Raw genomic sequence first — 14749 nt, forward strand, 5'->3', positions numbered from 1 at the left:
AATATTAAAAAAAAGGTTATTTTTAATAATTATTTATACTTACTCTTAATATTCTATTTTTAAATCATTTAATAATAAATGTAAGGTAGTTAAATTTATATTAAATCGAGTTTTAACCGTTTTAATATTAAATCTAGGGTCTAATATAGTAGCAAATAAATAAGGCTTTTAAAAACTATAATTACTATTAATATCTTTTAGAAAATAGTAATTTAGTTTCTTTAAACTTATATTTAAAGCTGAAATAAAAGCTCTAGCTAATAGATTATAAGCGTTTTTCTATAAATAAGTTAGAATAATTATTATAATTTATTTTAATATAAAAAGCTTAATATAAAAAGTTTAAAAATATAAAAACTTACGTTTTTAAGCTAACTTTCTTAATCTTTTAATATATTTTTAAGAAGAAAGTATATTTTAAAGATACAAAAAGATACTAAGCTTATAGTATTATAAGCCTAGCTTTATAATTCCTTTATAGGCTTATTAAAAACCTTTAAAATGCTTAATAAAGTCTCTAAATCAAGCTATTCTTACGTTATTAAATTAGCATCTTTAAAAGCTGCTATATTTATAACGTTTTATAATAATATAATAGCTTTTTTAAGCATAATAGTCGTATTTATTATTCTAAAAGTTGAATTCCATCTTATTACGTTTACTAAGTTAAGTAAAAATAGTTAGTAATAATTATTAATAGTTTTAAATAGATTTTTAAGGTCTTAATAATAGAAATAAAAGCTATTAAATATATTATATAACTTACCTAATAGTATTTTTATAATATTATTATTTTTAGCTATAAAGCCCTTAGATTTAGCTTCTTTTAAAGCTTTAATCTATTAAGAATAAAGTTATTGGTTATTTTTAAGAAGAATCGCTATTTTTTTAACTTTTCTAATAACTCTTATATAATAATTAGCTTAAAAGATATATAAATATAATAAAAAAAAACTTAAAATACCTGAAAGTAAATTAGAAAATTGTTTTTATTTTTTAGAAGATAATTAGTTAAATTCTTTTATTAAAAAGTATAAAAGCTCGCTATTTTTGTATTTTTTAATATTTTTAAATGTTATTAATTTAGTAATAAACGTAGATATAATATCTTTAGTAATAATATTTAAAATATAAGCTATACAATAAATATTAAAAGGTTTTAGGTTTTTTTTCGTATAAAAGTTTAAAAAAGAGGTAAGAAAAGTGTTATTATTAGAGCTATTATCTCTAATAAAACTATAATTTAAAATAAGTTAATAAAATATTATAAAACAACCTTATAATTAACTTACCTTAATATTTTTTCTGGTTTTATATTATATTCTAATAATAATTAATTAAAACAAAGATTAATAGAACTTTTAGTGTAAGTATTAGGTAAATATTTAAATCCTAAATATAATTAGTTTAAAAAGTTAAATAATAATATAATATTATATGATAAAAATAAGAAAAATAAGAAAAATAATAAACTTACTAATTAAATAGTATTTTAAATTAAATTTAAAGTTTAGCTAATTAGCTATAACTCCTAAATAAGATTTAGAATTAATAGAAGTCTAAATATTAAGTTAAATAAATATATAACCTAATTTATTAACTTAATTTTAAATTATATTAATTATATTCTTCTTTATTTTTAAATATAAAATATCTATATAAGAAAGTATATTTTAATAGTGAAAAAAGCTTGTATCTTAACTAAAATAAGTTAATATTATTAAATATATAATATAATATTATAAACTTACTTATTATAATAGCTTATTAGCTTTTTAAAGCTTTTACTAGTAATAGTAGTAAAAGATAGGTTATTTTAAAGCATAAACTTAATAGCTAGTATAAGAGTAGTATCCTTAGAAAATTCACTAATAATAGTATTATTTCTAGGTCTTTTATTACCTCTTTTACTGCTAGATATACTAGATTAAGCTGATATTTCGGATAATAAAGGTGATTCCGTAATAATAGGTACTATATATTAGTAAATTAGTAATTAATATCTTTAAAATATTATAATATTATATTAATATATTAAAAGAATAGTTTAAAGATAATAACTTACACGTTAATTTAGAATTTTCTTTGTTTTTTTAAGGTTATAATAGAAGAATGTTTTTTTTTATAATGTATAACACTATTAAAAGACTAAAAACGCTTTACTTTACTATAAAAAGTAAATAAATAGTCTAGTTAAGTGTAAAAACAATGAATTAGTCTTTCTTTATTAAAATTAATCTCTAATAATTAAAAATTAAAGAGATTATATTAAAAGATATATGATTTTAAACTAAATTAATAGCCCTTATTATTTTTAGGGTTATTTTAATATTAATTTAGCGAGAACGCTTATATATACGTTATATCTAATAAAGATGGTATACTTAGAACTATAAATTTAATGAATAATAAATTGAGAACTACTAATAAATATAATCAAATTATTACATATTAATTTAGCGTTAGAAGACTCGTAGTAGAGTTATTATTCGTAGATAAATCGAGTTTAGAATTAAAGGGATTTTCAGCTATTTTTAATGATAAATAAGATAGGGTTTTAAGGTAAAAAAAGTAGTTACTATATACCTTAAAAGTAGGGTTATTTAGTGAAAAAAAAAGTTTTATTAAAAGTAAGATATTAGTTAAGTTATAAGTGTTTAAGTGTTAGTGTAAAAAAAGAGAATTCTAAACTTTAAAGAGGGATAATATAATTAATATATAGAGTTTAAATACAATAAAAGATATCATGAAAACCTTAAATTTCAGGCATTTTTTTAATGCTTAATTTACCCCTAAAACGTGTATATTTATATAGAAATCGGTGAAAATTTTGTAAGATAAAATACAACTATTGTGAAATAGTAGAATATACCGGTGTAATTACAATGTATAGAGGGCTTTTTATTGTGTTACGTTAAGGCGTTTTTTCACCTGAAATATACATATATATATTATAAGAAGTATTTATATTTTTAAACTTTAAGTTAATATAACTTTACAAATATTAGACGTATAAAGATGCACTTAGTATGTAAAGATAAAGCTTTTTAAGAGCTATTAATTAATTCTATTTTTATCTATTTTAGTCTATTACTAGTAGAGATATTCTAGTTTATAGAATATGGCGTTTTTCCTAAAGTAGGGTAACTTAAATACTTTACTTTCTTTACACTACTAGATACCGTATATAATATCTTTATAATTATTAATTAAAAATAAATAAAAATAATATTTTTAAATAGCTAAGATTATAAGCTTTTAGATGATATTAATTTTATAATAAAATTCGTTTTTTTCGTAGAGTTATAATAGATGAAATATATAGTATAATAAAAGTTATAGAATTTATTTTTAATGTATATATATATATATATTATAATATATATAAGTATATGTAAATATTTTATAATTATAAAATATATGAATAAATATAAAAAAAGCTAAAGAATTTTATAATATATAATTTATATATAATTTATATTATATTAATAAAAATATTTAAAATATAAAGTATAATAAATAATTTAAATTAGTAATAAATGAAAGAAAAATAAAAAGAATATATATTATTAAGAATATATTATTATATAATTATCTTATATTATATATATATTTTTATTTATTATTTAATATTATTATTAAAATAATTAATATATATTATATATTTTTTTAGTTTTTTATATATAATATAAGTAAAAAAATTATTTAAAAAATATTTACTTAATTTATATAATATAACGTCTTTATAAAGCTTAAAAAAAACCTTATTTTTTTATTTATTTTATATAAAAAGTTATATAATATTTTATATTTATTCTATTTTTAAAGTAAAATATTTCATTAATACGTAGACTTTTAAGTATAATTTTTATATTGTTATAACGAGAAAAAAATCTATTATTATTATATATTTTTTAAAATTTATTATTAAATATCCTAATAATACATTTATAGGTATTTCATTTATGTATTGTATTATATTATATTATAATACAATATAATACAATACAGCATAGTAAAAAATACAAAAAATACAATACATTTAGAGGTCTGGTACTATACGAAAGGCGCTATAAGTAAACTAGTAATATAAATTCTACTATTAGTATTATAAGGCTAGAAATTATTACCTATAAAGAAACGTTAAGGTAATAAAGAATATACCTTAACTTAAACCTATTAAGTAAAGTAAAGGGATATACTTAAACCTATTAAAACACGAAATAATAACCCTAATATAATTATATATTAGCTATATAGGTTTTAATAAATTCCTTTATAAGTAGCGTATTTTTAAGGTAAAGTTTTACTTATATTAATATAAAATAAACGTAAAGAACGTATACCACGTTATCATTAAATACCTATTATATAATAATAATTAACTGTAAAACTAGCTTAAAGATTATAGGGAATTCTATTAGGCCTTAAAGAATACTAGCCTAATATAAACCTTAACTTAATAGCTATTAAATACAGGTAAGCTTCCCTACTATTATCTTATTATATTACTTATAAAAAGATAAGTTATATAAGCTAATAATAATACTAAGAGTAAGCTAAAGCTAAATTTAAGTTAAGGTAATATTAAGGTTTAATATATAAAAAATAATTAAATAAAAGAAACTTAATTTATTATAATAATAAACTATAATTTAAGGCTAAATTTAATTTAATAGTATAATATATAAAAACTTAATTAATAATATTAAGCTATATTATTCTTCTTTAAAGTATTCTCCCCCTTAAACGATAAATCTAAGCTTAAAGATAAGTAAATAGCGCTTTACTTATTACTTAATACCCTTATTGAACCGCTTATACTTAAATTATAATTCTTAAGTAAGTATTAACTTTAATAAGACTATAAATAATAATATAAGAAAATAATAGGAAAAATATATTAAAGATAAGCTAATACTATTATTAAATATAATAGCCTTCTTTATAATAATAAGTAATTATTATAATAAATTATTTATTTTCTTTTAGGTAATACTTAAAACTAATATTAACTTAATAACGCGCTTTATAATAGCTAATAACTTCTTTTAATTACTATTATTATAAGTAATTAAGGCTAGGTTAATAATAGCTTTACCCTTAATACTATTATTAAATTAAAGTTAATTAATTAATTAAAACGTATCTTAAGGGTAATATTAAGTATAACTATTTTAAAAATAATAAGCTTTTATAAAATATTAATAAAAAGATATTAAAATTAAGCTAAAGTTAAGTAAACGTATAAAGTAAAATAAACTAATATATAATTAAAAATAATAAATAAGATAAAAGAAAGAGACACTTAATATTAACCTAGTATTAGGTAAAAACTTACCTTAAATTAAAAAAAGCTTATAAAAGCTATAAGAGATAAGAAAAAGCCTAAAAAAATAACGCGCGTTAATTAAATTCGCTTAAGAAACGCCTAAAAAATAAGCTAATATAAGTATAGCTTTAATAAGCTTATAAAGAGAGCTAAGAGCTATTATAAGGCTAGCTTAATATTAAAGGCTATAAAAAGAGGCTATACGTACGAAAATTAAGGGTTTAAAGAAGAAAGAAAGAAAGGAAAATTAATAGCTTAATTTAAAGCTCTTATAAAAGCTATAATAGGCCTTAAATAGCTAATAATAGCTAGTTAAGCCTAGCTAAGTAGCTTTAAAAGTAAGGATAAAGTAAAGTTTATTATAATATATTAATTATACTAGAAATATCTAGAATATAGTATTATACTAGGCCTAAAATAATATAATATAATATAACACTTAAAGAAAACTATAAGATAACCTTAAACACTTAAATACTAAAATAGCTACTTAACTAGTATATTAAAGCTAACTTAAACTTAGCTTAAACCTTTATTATACACGCTTTAATAAACCGCTACTAGAATAGCTAGCTTAATAGGTACCTTTAACCTATATAATCTAAAATATACTTTATATAATTATAGGTTATAGTAAGGTAGGGATAACCTAGAATAAAAGTAAGGGGGTTTTTCTTCTTATATAAAGGGTTTTCCCACTTAAACTATATGTAAAAGTACTAGAATAGCTATAATAGCTCTAAAGTACCCAAATAAATAAATAAATAAATATCCACATTTTAAGGTTAATTTTTAAAGATTTAAAATCACGTGATTTTTAGCTTTATTTTAATATATAATATGCTTATATAAGCATTTATTTATAATATTAGATATTTTATAGCCTTATAATACATTTATAGGTATTCTTATCTTGTAATGTATTGTAATATATTATAATATAATACAATACAATATAGTATAGTAAAAACTATAAAAAATACAATACATTTAAAGGTCTGGCCTAGACCTCTACCACACACGCTCCAACAAACCGCTACTAGGATAGCTAGCCTAATAGGTACCCTTAACCTACACGATCTGGAATATACTTTATATAATTATAGGTTATAATAGGGTGGGGATAACTTAAAATAAAAGTAAGAGGGTTTTTCTTCTTATATAAAGGGTTTTCCCACTTAAACTACATGTAAAAGTACTAGAATAGCTATAATAGCTCTAGGGTACTTAAATAAATAAATAAATATAATATAATATAGTAAAAAATACAAAAAATATAATACATTTAGAGGTTTAATTACTAGCTAAAATACAATTAAAATAACCTTATAAGACTAATTAAATATAATTAAATATTAAAAATTAAATATTTAATATTTTCTAATATTCTAGTTATATATGAAGGTAAAATTCCCGTTTAGATCGTTTAGAAGAATAAGCTTAAATACACTCTTTTATTTATCTTTTATTATATGCCTTTTCTAGCTAGCTTTTAATAACAATTTCTTTAAAAATTAACTATTAAGTAAATATTAGCGTTTAAATAAAGGTAAAAATACTAGCCTACTATAAGGTCTACTAAAGCTTACTATAAAAGGGTCTTTTTCTTAGGTATACCTTAAAAGCTATATAAAATAAGAATAAAAGAAGATATAATTAAAAACTCTGGAAAATATAAAAATATAAGTAAATAATTATATATATATAAAATCTTGAATATTCTTTATATGTAAATATAATGATTTTTTAAGGAGTGTTTATAGTAAGTTTAGGCGTAAAAGTAGGTTTTTAATAGACTTTTAATACCCCACTGTATTAATAGCTATTAATTATAACACAAGTTAAATAATAAAGGAGTAATAGGTCTTATAATAATAGCCTTTATTAATAAAAGATTTTTATTATATTATTAGGTACTTTTAACTCTTATATGCTCTTTATAAAAAGATACTCGCTAGGTATCGCAGAAAAAGGGGGACCGATACCTGGCTGGCACCTTATCACATTCAAAGGAATCCAGTTTTCTGCTAACCTCATCTGAGTGTTGCTCCCCCCCCCAGCCTCAACCCCACTTACATACCCCTCCTACTTCCCTCCCTCTTCCTCCCCTCAATCTCACCCATTCTCGTCTTGTTCCCTCTGGCTTCTTTCTACTGCTCCATACCGAATTGGCTTTATCACCGCTTTCTGAAGAAACATCGACCCAACGACGCACTGTTAGAACGCAATTCCTCTATCCACATCCTCCTCCACCATGGACAAGGTCAGGGGAGTCCTCAACGTTGGCTCCAAGGCCGATGGCGTCAAGCCAACAGAACCTTCCGCAGAGGCCTATGCCCAGCTCAAGGCCAAGTACACCGAAGCCGGTCAGGGCCACGTTTTCACCTTCTACGACTCTCTGAGCACCGAAGACAAGGCTGCTCTGTACGACCAGCTATCCAGTTTCAACCCTGCCTACATCAACGAAATCACCAAACGAGCCCTTGGTGAGACCAAGTCAGACACTCCCAATACCCTCGAGCCCCTTCCCGAATGGGCTCAAGCCAGTATCCTCGATTCGGGTGCCGATGACACCAACAAGTGGCGCATCTCCGGCTTGGACCTTATAGGCAAGAACAAAGTGGCTGTTGTTCTCATGGCTGGTGGTCAGGGAACTCGATTGGGCAGCTCAGCGCCCAAGGGCTGCTACGACATTGGGTTACCCTCGCACAAGAGCTTGTTCCAGATCCAGGCTGAGAGAATCCGCAAGATTCAGGAGCTTGCTGCCAAGAGTGCCGGCACTGGGTCCGTCGTCGTTCCCTGGTACGTCATGACCAGCGGCCCAACCCGCAAGCCAACCGAGACCTTCTTCGAGGAGAACAAGTACTTTGGCCTAGATGCCGCCAACGTCAAGATCTTTGAACAAGGAGTCCTGCCCTGCATTTCCAACGAGGGCAAGATTCTTCTTGAGAGCAAGGGCAAGGTTGCCGTAGCCCCCGATGGCAACGGCGGTATCTACCAGGCCTTGATTGTCTCTGGTGTTCTTGACGATATGCGAAAGCGCGGCATTGAGCACATTCATGCTTATTGTGTCGACAACTGTCTTGTCAAAGTGGCTGATCCCGTCTTCATCGGCTTCTCCTCCTCCCTCAACGTTGACATTGCCACCAAGGTTGTTCGTAAGCGCGACGCTACCGAGTCTGTTGGCCTCATTCTCTGCAAGAATGGCAAGCCCGACGTTGTTGAGTATTCAGAGATTGACAAGGCTACCGCTGAAGCAGAGGATCCCAAGCACCCTGGCGTCCTCAAGTTCCGAGCTGCCAATATTGTCAATCACTACTATTCTTTCCGTTTCCTCGAATCCATTCCCCAGTGGGCTCACAAGCTGCCTCACCACATCGCTCGAAAGAAGATACCTTACGCAGATACCAACTCGGGCGACACAGTCAAGCCTGAGTCTCCCAACGGCATCAAGCTTGAGCAGTTTGTCTTTGATGTCTTCCCCATGCTTCCTCTGAACAAGTTTGCGTGCTTGGAGGTCCGTCGTGAGGACGAATTCTCGCCGTTGAAGAATGCCCGCGGCACGGGTCAGGACGACCCCGACACCAGCAAGGCCGACATTATGGGTCAAGGTCAGCGGTGGGCGACTGCCGCTGGAGCTACTGTTGTGGCCGACGGCGGCGTTGAGATTTCACCTTTGATCAGCTACGTAAGTCAATCACTTTGTTTCGTCCTCGGGCCGTGCGAATGCATTGCTAACAACACTTTGGCAGGGTGGCGAAGGTCTCGAGAAGCTCAGCGGTACCACCATTACTGCTCCTGCCGTGTTGGAGCGAGAATAGAAGTATTTTGTTTGGGACAAGATAAGGAAATGGGTTTTAGCGTGTATTGTGTGGGCGTTCATTGTGAGAGTCACACTAGATGAGAAGCGGATACGGAGTATCGAAACAGGTATTTACATAGCGTTGCATGGTTCGTATTTACATGGCGTTGCATGGTCCCATGCAGGGACGCATCCGTGTGCAAGGGAGGATGCAATATGTCGGGTAGCGAAGTAATTGCCTCTTGGCTTGTCGTAATGGCTACTTGTCGCGCAATGCAATTCGTTGTACACAAGGTGAATGCCGCTGCCATCTTATTCTCCACGTGTACCATGTGTAAAGTTACAGGGACGATTATGCAATGTCTGTCAGTTTTTGACTTGCTGGCCAGGTGCAAGGTTCTATGTATTTGATAATATGCACCTTCTAACGGGGCGTCTAACATTGTATTCTATACTTTGTGCCCAAAACCTACTCCTGCTCGCTAATAAACTTTTCGGCCTCAAGGGCTGCCATGCACCCCGTACCTAGAAGCAATATTAGTCTCCCTCTTGTCACAGCCAAAGGACCAAGGATTGAAGGAAAAGGGAAAGCCCACCTGCGCTGGTAATAGCCTGTCTATATCTCTTGTCCTGCACATCACCAGCAGCATAGACGCCCTCGACACTCGTCATGGTGGTGCCGGGCTTGGTGATGATGTAGCCGTCGGCGTCCATGTCCACCTGGCCCTTGACCAGGGCGGTGGCGGGATCGTGGCCAATGGCGTAGAACAGGCCGCTGGCCTCGACGACCTCCTCCTTGCCGGAGACGGTGTCCCGGACGACGAGCTGGCTCATGAGCTTGTCGGCGCCGCCGCGGACCTCGGTGGCCACCGTGTTGAAGCGCACCGTGACCTTTTCGTTCTTGAGCAGGCGCGTGGCCATGGCCTTGCTGGCGCGCAGGACATCGCGGCGCACGAGGACGGTGACGTGGCTGCCGTACTTTGTAAGGAAGGTGGCCTCCTCGGCGGCCGAGTCGCCGCCGCCGATCACGTACAGCTGCTTGTTGCGGAAGAGCGGGAGAGCGCCGTCGCACACGGCGCACGCCGAGATGCCGTTTTGCCAGTACGTCTGCTCGCCGGGGAGGTTCATGCGGCGCGCCGAGGCGCCGGTTGCGATGATGACGGCGTCGGCCGTGTGCGTCTCGTCGGGCGAGAACTCGGTGCTGTACTTGAACGGGCGGCTGCCGAGGTCCAGCTTTGTGACGGTGTCGGTGACGATTTCGGTGCCGAAGCGTTCGGATTGCGCGCGCATGTTGTCCTAGGACCCGGGGGTTAGGCGGCTTGCGTCTTTTTGCTGTGACGGTGTCTTGTTGTAGCAGGTTGGGACGTCGGGACGTACCATTAGCTCTTGGCCCATGATGCCCTTGGGGAAGCCGGGGAAGTTTTCAATCTCGGTCGTGGTCGTCAATTGGCCGCCTGCTGCGATGCCGTTGGCCATGAAGCCCTCGTAGAGAACGGCTGCAGCCAGTTTAGTTTGTGGTTTTGCCATGTCGGGTCAGTGAGATGGTCCAACTCACGCTTCAGCTCTGCCCTGCCCAGGTAGACGGCGGCAGTATGGGCCGCTGGCCCCGAGCCAATAACTATTTTTTTATAAAAATTCTCTCGTTAGCCCTCGTTGCGGATGAAGTGCATTCTCGCAGCTTCGTGGTGGGGAATCACACGTACTGACAACCTTGCTGTGCATCTTTCGAACGCCTACTTCCTGGGCCCCAGAACGAGTTTGTTGAAACGCTGCGGCTGCGGCAATCGATAGCCCAGCACTGGAGCGCAAAGTCCGCCGGAAAGTTGAGGCGAACAGTTTGGCGGTATTGACGGGGAGGAATGAGCTTCTTATAAGTGCAAGGACACCCCAAGCCTGCACGCTATGTTTCTTTGGTTGTCGGAAATGTCGCGATTCGTGGTGGGGTGTGGTTGTGAGAGACGAGCACGAGAGGGGCTCCGGCGTTCGCTGCTAAATAGGGCTTGCGGCGGCTAGGAAAAGACTGGGACTAGGAGTGTGAATCGGCGTTTGGTTTTGACATCGCGCGCAGACGTGCAGAGTGGTTGGGTGGGTATTTCTGTCTTTCGGTGTTTGGAAGCTGTTGATTTCCAATTAAGTGACTGACTTTTTGCGGGACGAGGTGGCGCGTGGTGGTGGAATCAGGGGGACCTTTTTGGGTGCTGCGTGAAATTCCAAATCCTTCTTGGGCCCCTGGCGTCATCGGAAGTCGCCAGCTTGAGTGGCGTGAGGATTTAGATTAGCTGCCGTGAACCTGGATAGGACACATGTGAAAATGATGGCATCTCAAGATGAGTACATGGTTGTGTTTTTCTTCATTTCGCCATTTTTGGAGCCTGGAATGCTCTTTTCAGCCACAACGTAAAGGCATTCTGCTTCTGCCATGTTTCCTGCATCATCACCTACATCTACCTACGTACCTACTATATATTCAGTAGTAGTTGAGGATTATCCAAGGCGATGAGAATACAAGGTGGTACCATATGACGATACAAGTCCACAGTCACGAGCCAGATAATCATGTAAATCGTTCCGTACTTTACGTATTCGGGTGCTTGTATCCAAGCTTTTGTTCCCACTGTCAATTAACACCGATGCTCCGAAGAACGAATTCGTATCTCCTTTCCTATCCAGGCCGCGGTGATGAAAGAGCTCACCACGTCCTTCGATTCCGAGAAAACTGCTCCATGCTCCATGCTCCAACTCCCTCCCACATCGGACCAAGGAAAAGAAACAATGCTCGTCTTTATTTACACTCCCCCCGTCTAGACCCGAAACTACCTTCCCCCATCATCAGCACTCCCCTTCCCAAACCTCGCCCCTAAGCCGCCAATATCTCTCTTGAAGAACTTTCCAAAATTCCTCAGGTTCTCGTTGATAGTGGCCTTCTCCGTACTCTGCGTAGTGTTTCCAATGTCCCTGGCCGCACTGAGAAGCTTTTCCCCCAAAAAGCCCGCGTCGAACCTTGCCCCAGAGGCAGCGGTCAGTGCCGTCCCGGCATGTATCCCGGCAATGCCAGCGCCACTTCCCATGCCTGTCGTCGTCATGAGGGGCGTTAGCAGAGGGGAGCTCTGGACGAGCTTCTCATTGGAACTGCCGTCGCGGTGGATGCCAAATAGTTCGATGAGGTGGGCCTGGTCTTGCTTGCGGATGCCCTTGAGTTCGAGTATCTTTTTAAAGTTTGTGTCGGAGCGGTCGCCGATGTGGATGAGGTAGGCTTGGACAAGGCCCTCGGGGGGCGAAGGGCGGACTTGGAGGGTTTTGAGGAGAGGGTCCATGCGGTTCATGGCGTGTTCGACGCGGCGGACGAAGCTGGAGGGGGGTGCTTGCTGCGTTGATGGCGACGGGTTGTGGTGGGAGAGGAGGTTGCCGAAGGATTTGGTGAGTGCGTACTTGTCTACGAGCATCTGTTGGACGTTATCAGTGACTGTGTGCTTGTACGCTTGCTGCCGTCTGCGAAGCCTACCTGTTGCGCGCCAACCTCTGAGATAGGCCGGCATACCACAATGTTGTTGATGTAAGCTGTGGCCATGTGCTCAACCAGATTATCGCAAAACGCCCTTGCGTACTGCTGCTTGCCCACCAGGCCCAGTATCTCTCCAGTCTTTGTGTCAACGTGCTTCACCAACTCGCCCACATAGGTGCTCTGATCGCCTGCCGTGTCCATTGTACTCCAGTTTGTATTCTTCATCTCACGCCACGTCCCCTCGCATTCCAACTCAACAAGATGTACCAATGCCAACACAGCCGCGCTGGCCACTCCCAGGAAAGCGTCAGCTTGCGACGAAAGATCGACCTTTGGCACCAGGTCGTTATCGATGCGCTTCTTGATATTCTCCTCCAGCTGGCCCGTGTTGATGTACCAAAAGTCGGCAGTGTTGAGCACCAGAATAGCATTATGTAGTGACGGACCATGAGGTCCCCCGGCTTGAAGGATATGCAGCAGGACTTGCTGCGCGTATTCATCCAAGTACTTGGACAAGACTTTGGACAGGTCTAGGAGTCTGTCACTGGTCGACAACTTCGCACATTGCGACAGAGTCAGTTTGTAGAAGTGGAAAAGCTCAATGGCAGACGGAATAATCCCCTGAGGAGAAAACTCCTCGTCGGCAGGAATAAGCGGTTGGTTGCGGTACTTTGGCATCAAGGACGCCAGTTGCTTATCCTGCGAGTCAACCCACAGGCTTAGGTACGGCTCGAATGCAACAGAGATGAGCCCGTTAAAGCTGTGCGACCTTTCCTCGGTCGAGCTCAGAGTATCAATGCTCGCCCTCGGCCCATCCGAGAACTTCTTCTCGAGACTTTGCTCAAAGTCCAGAGTTTCCTGCAGGCATCTTAACAACAGGTTAACGTCAACCTTGGTTCCGTCTCCACGTCGCATGCTCCTCTCCAAAATCCCCTTGAAGTCATCTCGTGTGCCATCACAAAATGCCGTTGTTAGCAACTCCCCCACATGCCAGTGTGAGGGGAAAATAGCCGCGTGCTCATCCTCATACGTCTTCACCATACGCTTAAACCACGCATATCTCCGCCCAATGTTATCCAGATTCCCAGCCTCGTCGTTCCCACGGAAAACCTGCCGGTACTCTCTCAGCTCCGTATTCACGTACCAAGTGATGATTCTCGACTTGGCCAAGTCTCCCAACGCATCCATGACCAAGCAGGCTTCGACAAGCATGTTCCTCTTCGTTGCCACTTCTCCCTTGACAAAGGTCATTTCGAAGTCCTCGCACACCTGCTCGAGAAGTTCCCTCTGGAGCTCGGATACTTCGCGGCTCAACGTGGCAATTTGCTCTATGCTTCTGTAACTGTTAAAGTGCTTCATCAACTGAATCACGGCCTGCAAAAGACCAGCGCACTCTCGATATTGCCGCGTTTTAGCAAGCCCACGGAGTTGTTCATACGCCGTCGTGAGCATCTGCAAGCGTTTGAGTGCTGTCATACTGAGCGTCAGGTTACGCTTCGTGCCGTCCAGCCGCTTGATTTCCGCCGTCATGGTCGTAATGTTCTGTTCCGTCTCAATCGCTCGTGATCGCACCGTTTCTATTTTTCGGAAGAGCTCCGCCAGCTCTGTCTGCGCCGACTGCATACGCTCCAGACTTGAGTCTGGCTTGTACGCTTGTTCGAGTTCGAGGCTGTTGATTTCGCTGGACAGTACGTTTTGGTGGGCTTTGAGGGTTTGTGAAACTTGGCTAATCGATGATACGGTAGACGGGTGTGAGAACAGCATGTTCAGATGGTCCATTGGATCATAGTCGACTGCTTCTTTTTAAAAAAAAATTCATGGCCGTGGTTAGCTTGTTGGGATTGACTGAACATTGTGTACGATAGGGAGCCCCTTACCCGCACCCAAAGCCGGAGCTCCAGATGTGCTTTTATTCAACGGGACAGGCATCGTGCCTACTTGGTCAGACGAGCAGGTGTAGCAGTTCGGAATAGAAACGTCAAGGCCTATCCTCCGTACTGCAAGCTGGCATACTCCACAGGTCAAGTCACTTCGGGCAGCTTGGAGTTGTTGCAACCTCATCGCATGTCCGTGTCCGTGTCAGCGACATCGAAAAGCGGGTCTGGCCGCCGAC

The 14749-nt window shown here is 36.4% G+C and overlaps 3 protein-coding genes across 4 annotated transcripts; 1 reads left to right on the forward strand and 2 right to left on the reverse strand.

Annotated features, from left to right (window-relative positions):
- Positions 1-7463: 7463 nt before the first annotated feature.
- UAP1_2 (UDP-N-acetylglucosamine pyrophosphorylase) lies at positions 7464-9363 on the forward strand. Its single transcript, XM_007814342.2, has 2 exons — positions 7464-9020; positions 9085-9363. The coding sequence occupies exons 1-2, from the start codon at positions 7587-7589 to the stop codon at positions 9151-9153; spliced, it is 1503 nt and encodes a 500-aa protein (XP_007812533.1). The 5' UTR covers positions 7464-7586; the 3' UTR covers positions 9154-9363.
- A 240-nt stretch (positions 9364-9603) lies between these two features.
- TRR1_2 (thioredoxin-disulfide reductase) lies at positions 9604-11284 on the reverse strand (the record flags this gene model as incomplete). The annotated part of the gene is made up of 5 exons (XM_007814343.2): positions 10838-11284; positions 10690-10752; positions 10512-10630; positions 9731-10430; positions 9604-9659 (listed from the first exon to the last, which is right to left on the reverse strand). Exons 1-5 carry the CDS (start codon positions 10854-10856, stop codon positions 9604-9606), a joined length of 957 nt encoding a protein of 318 aa, XP_007812534.1. The 5' UTR covers positions 10857-11284.
- A 402-nt stretch (positions 11285-11686) lies between these two features.
- On the reverse strand, positions 11687-14667 carry VPS53_4 (Vacuolar protein sorting-associated protein 53). Of its 2 annotated transcripts, XM_066121757.1 has the most exons (3): positions 14514-14667; positions 12637-14435; positions 11687-12577 (listed from the first exon to the last, which is right to left on the reverse strand). In XM_066121757.1, exons 1-3 carry the CDS (start codon positions 14563-14565, stop codon positions 11948-11950), a joined length of 2481 nt encoding a protein of 826 aa, XP_065973374.1. In that variant the 5' UTR covers positions 14566-14667; the 3' UTR covers positions 11687-11947. The 2 variants fall into 2 exon arrangements, with proteins under 2 accessions (XP_065973374.1, XP_007812535.2); XM_007814344.2 differs by having other exon boundaries at positions 12637-14667.
- Positions 14668-14749: the final 82 nt, after the last annotated feature.

Source organism: Metarhizium acridum (assembly GCF_019434415.1).
Source record: "Metarhizium acridum strain ARSEF 324 chromosome Unknown scaffold_568, whole genome shotgun sequence".
NCBI classification, from domain to species: domain Eukaryota; kingdom Fungi; phylum Ascomycota; class Sordariomycetes; order Hypocreales; family Clavicipitaceae; genus Metarhizium; species Metarhizium acridum.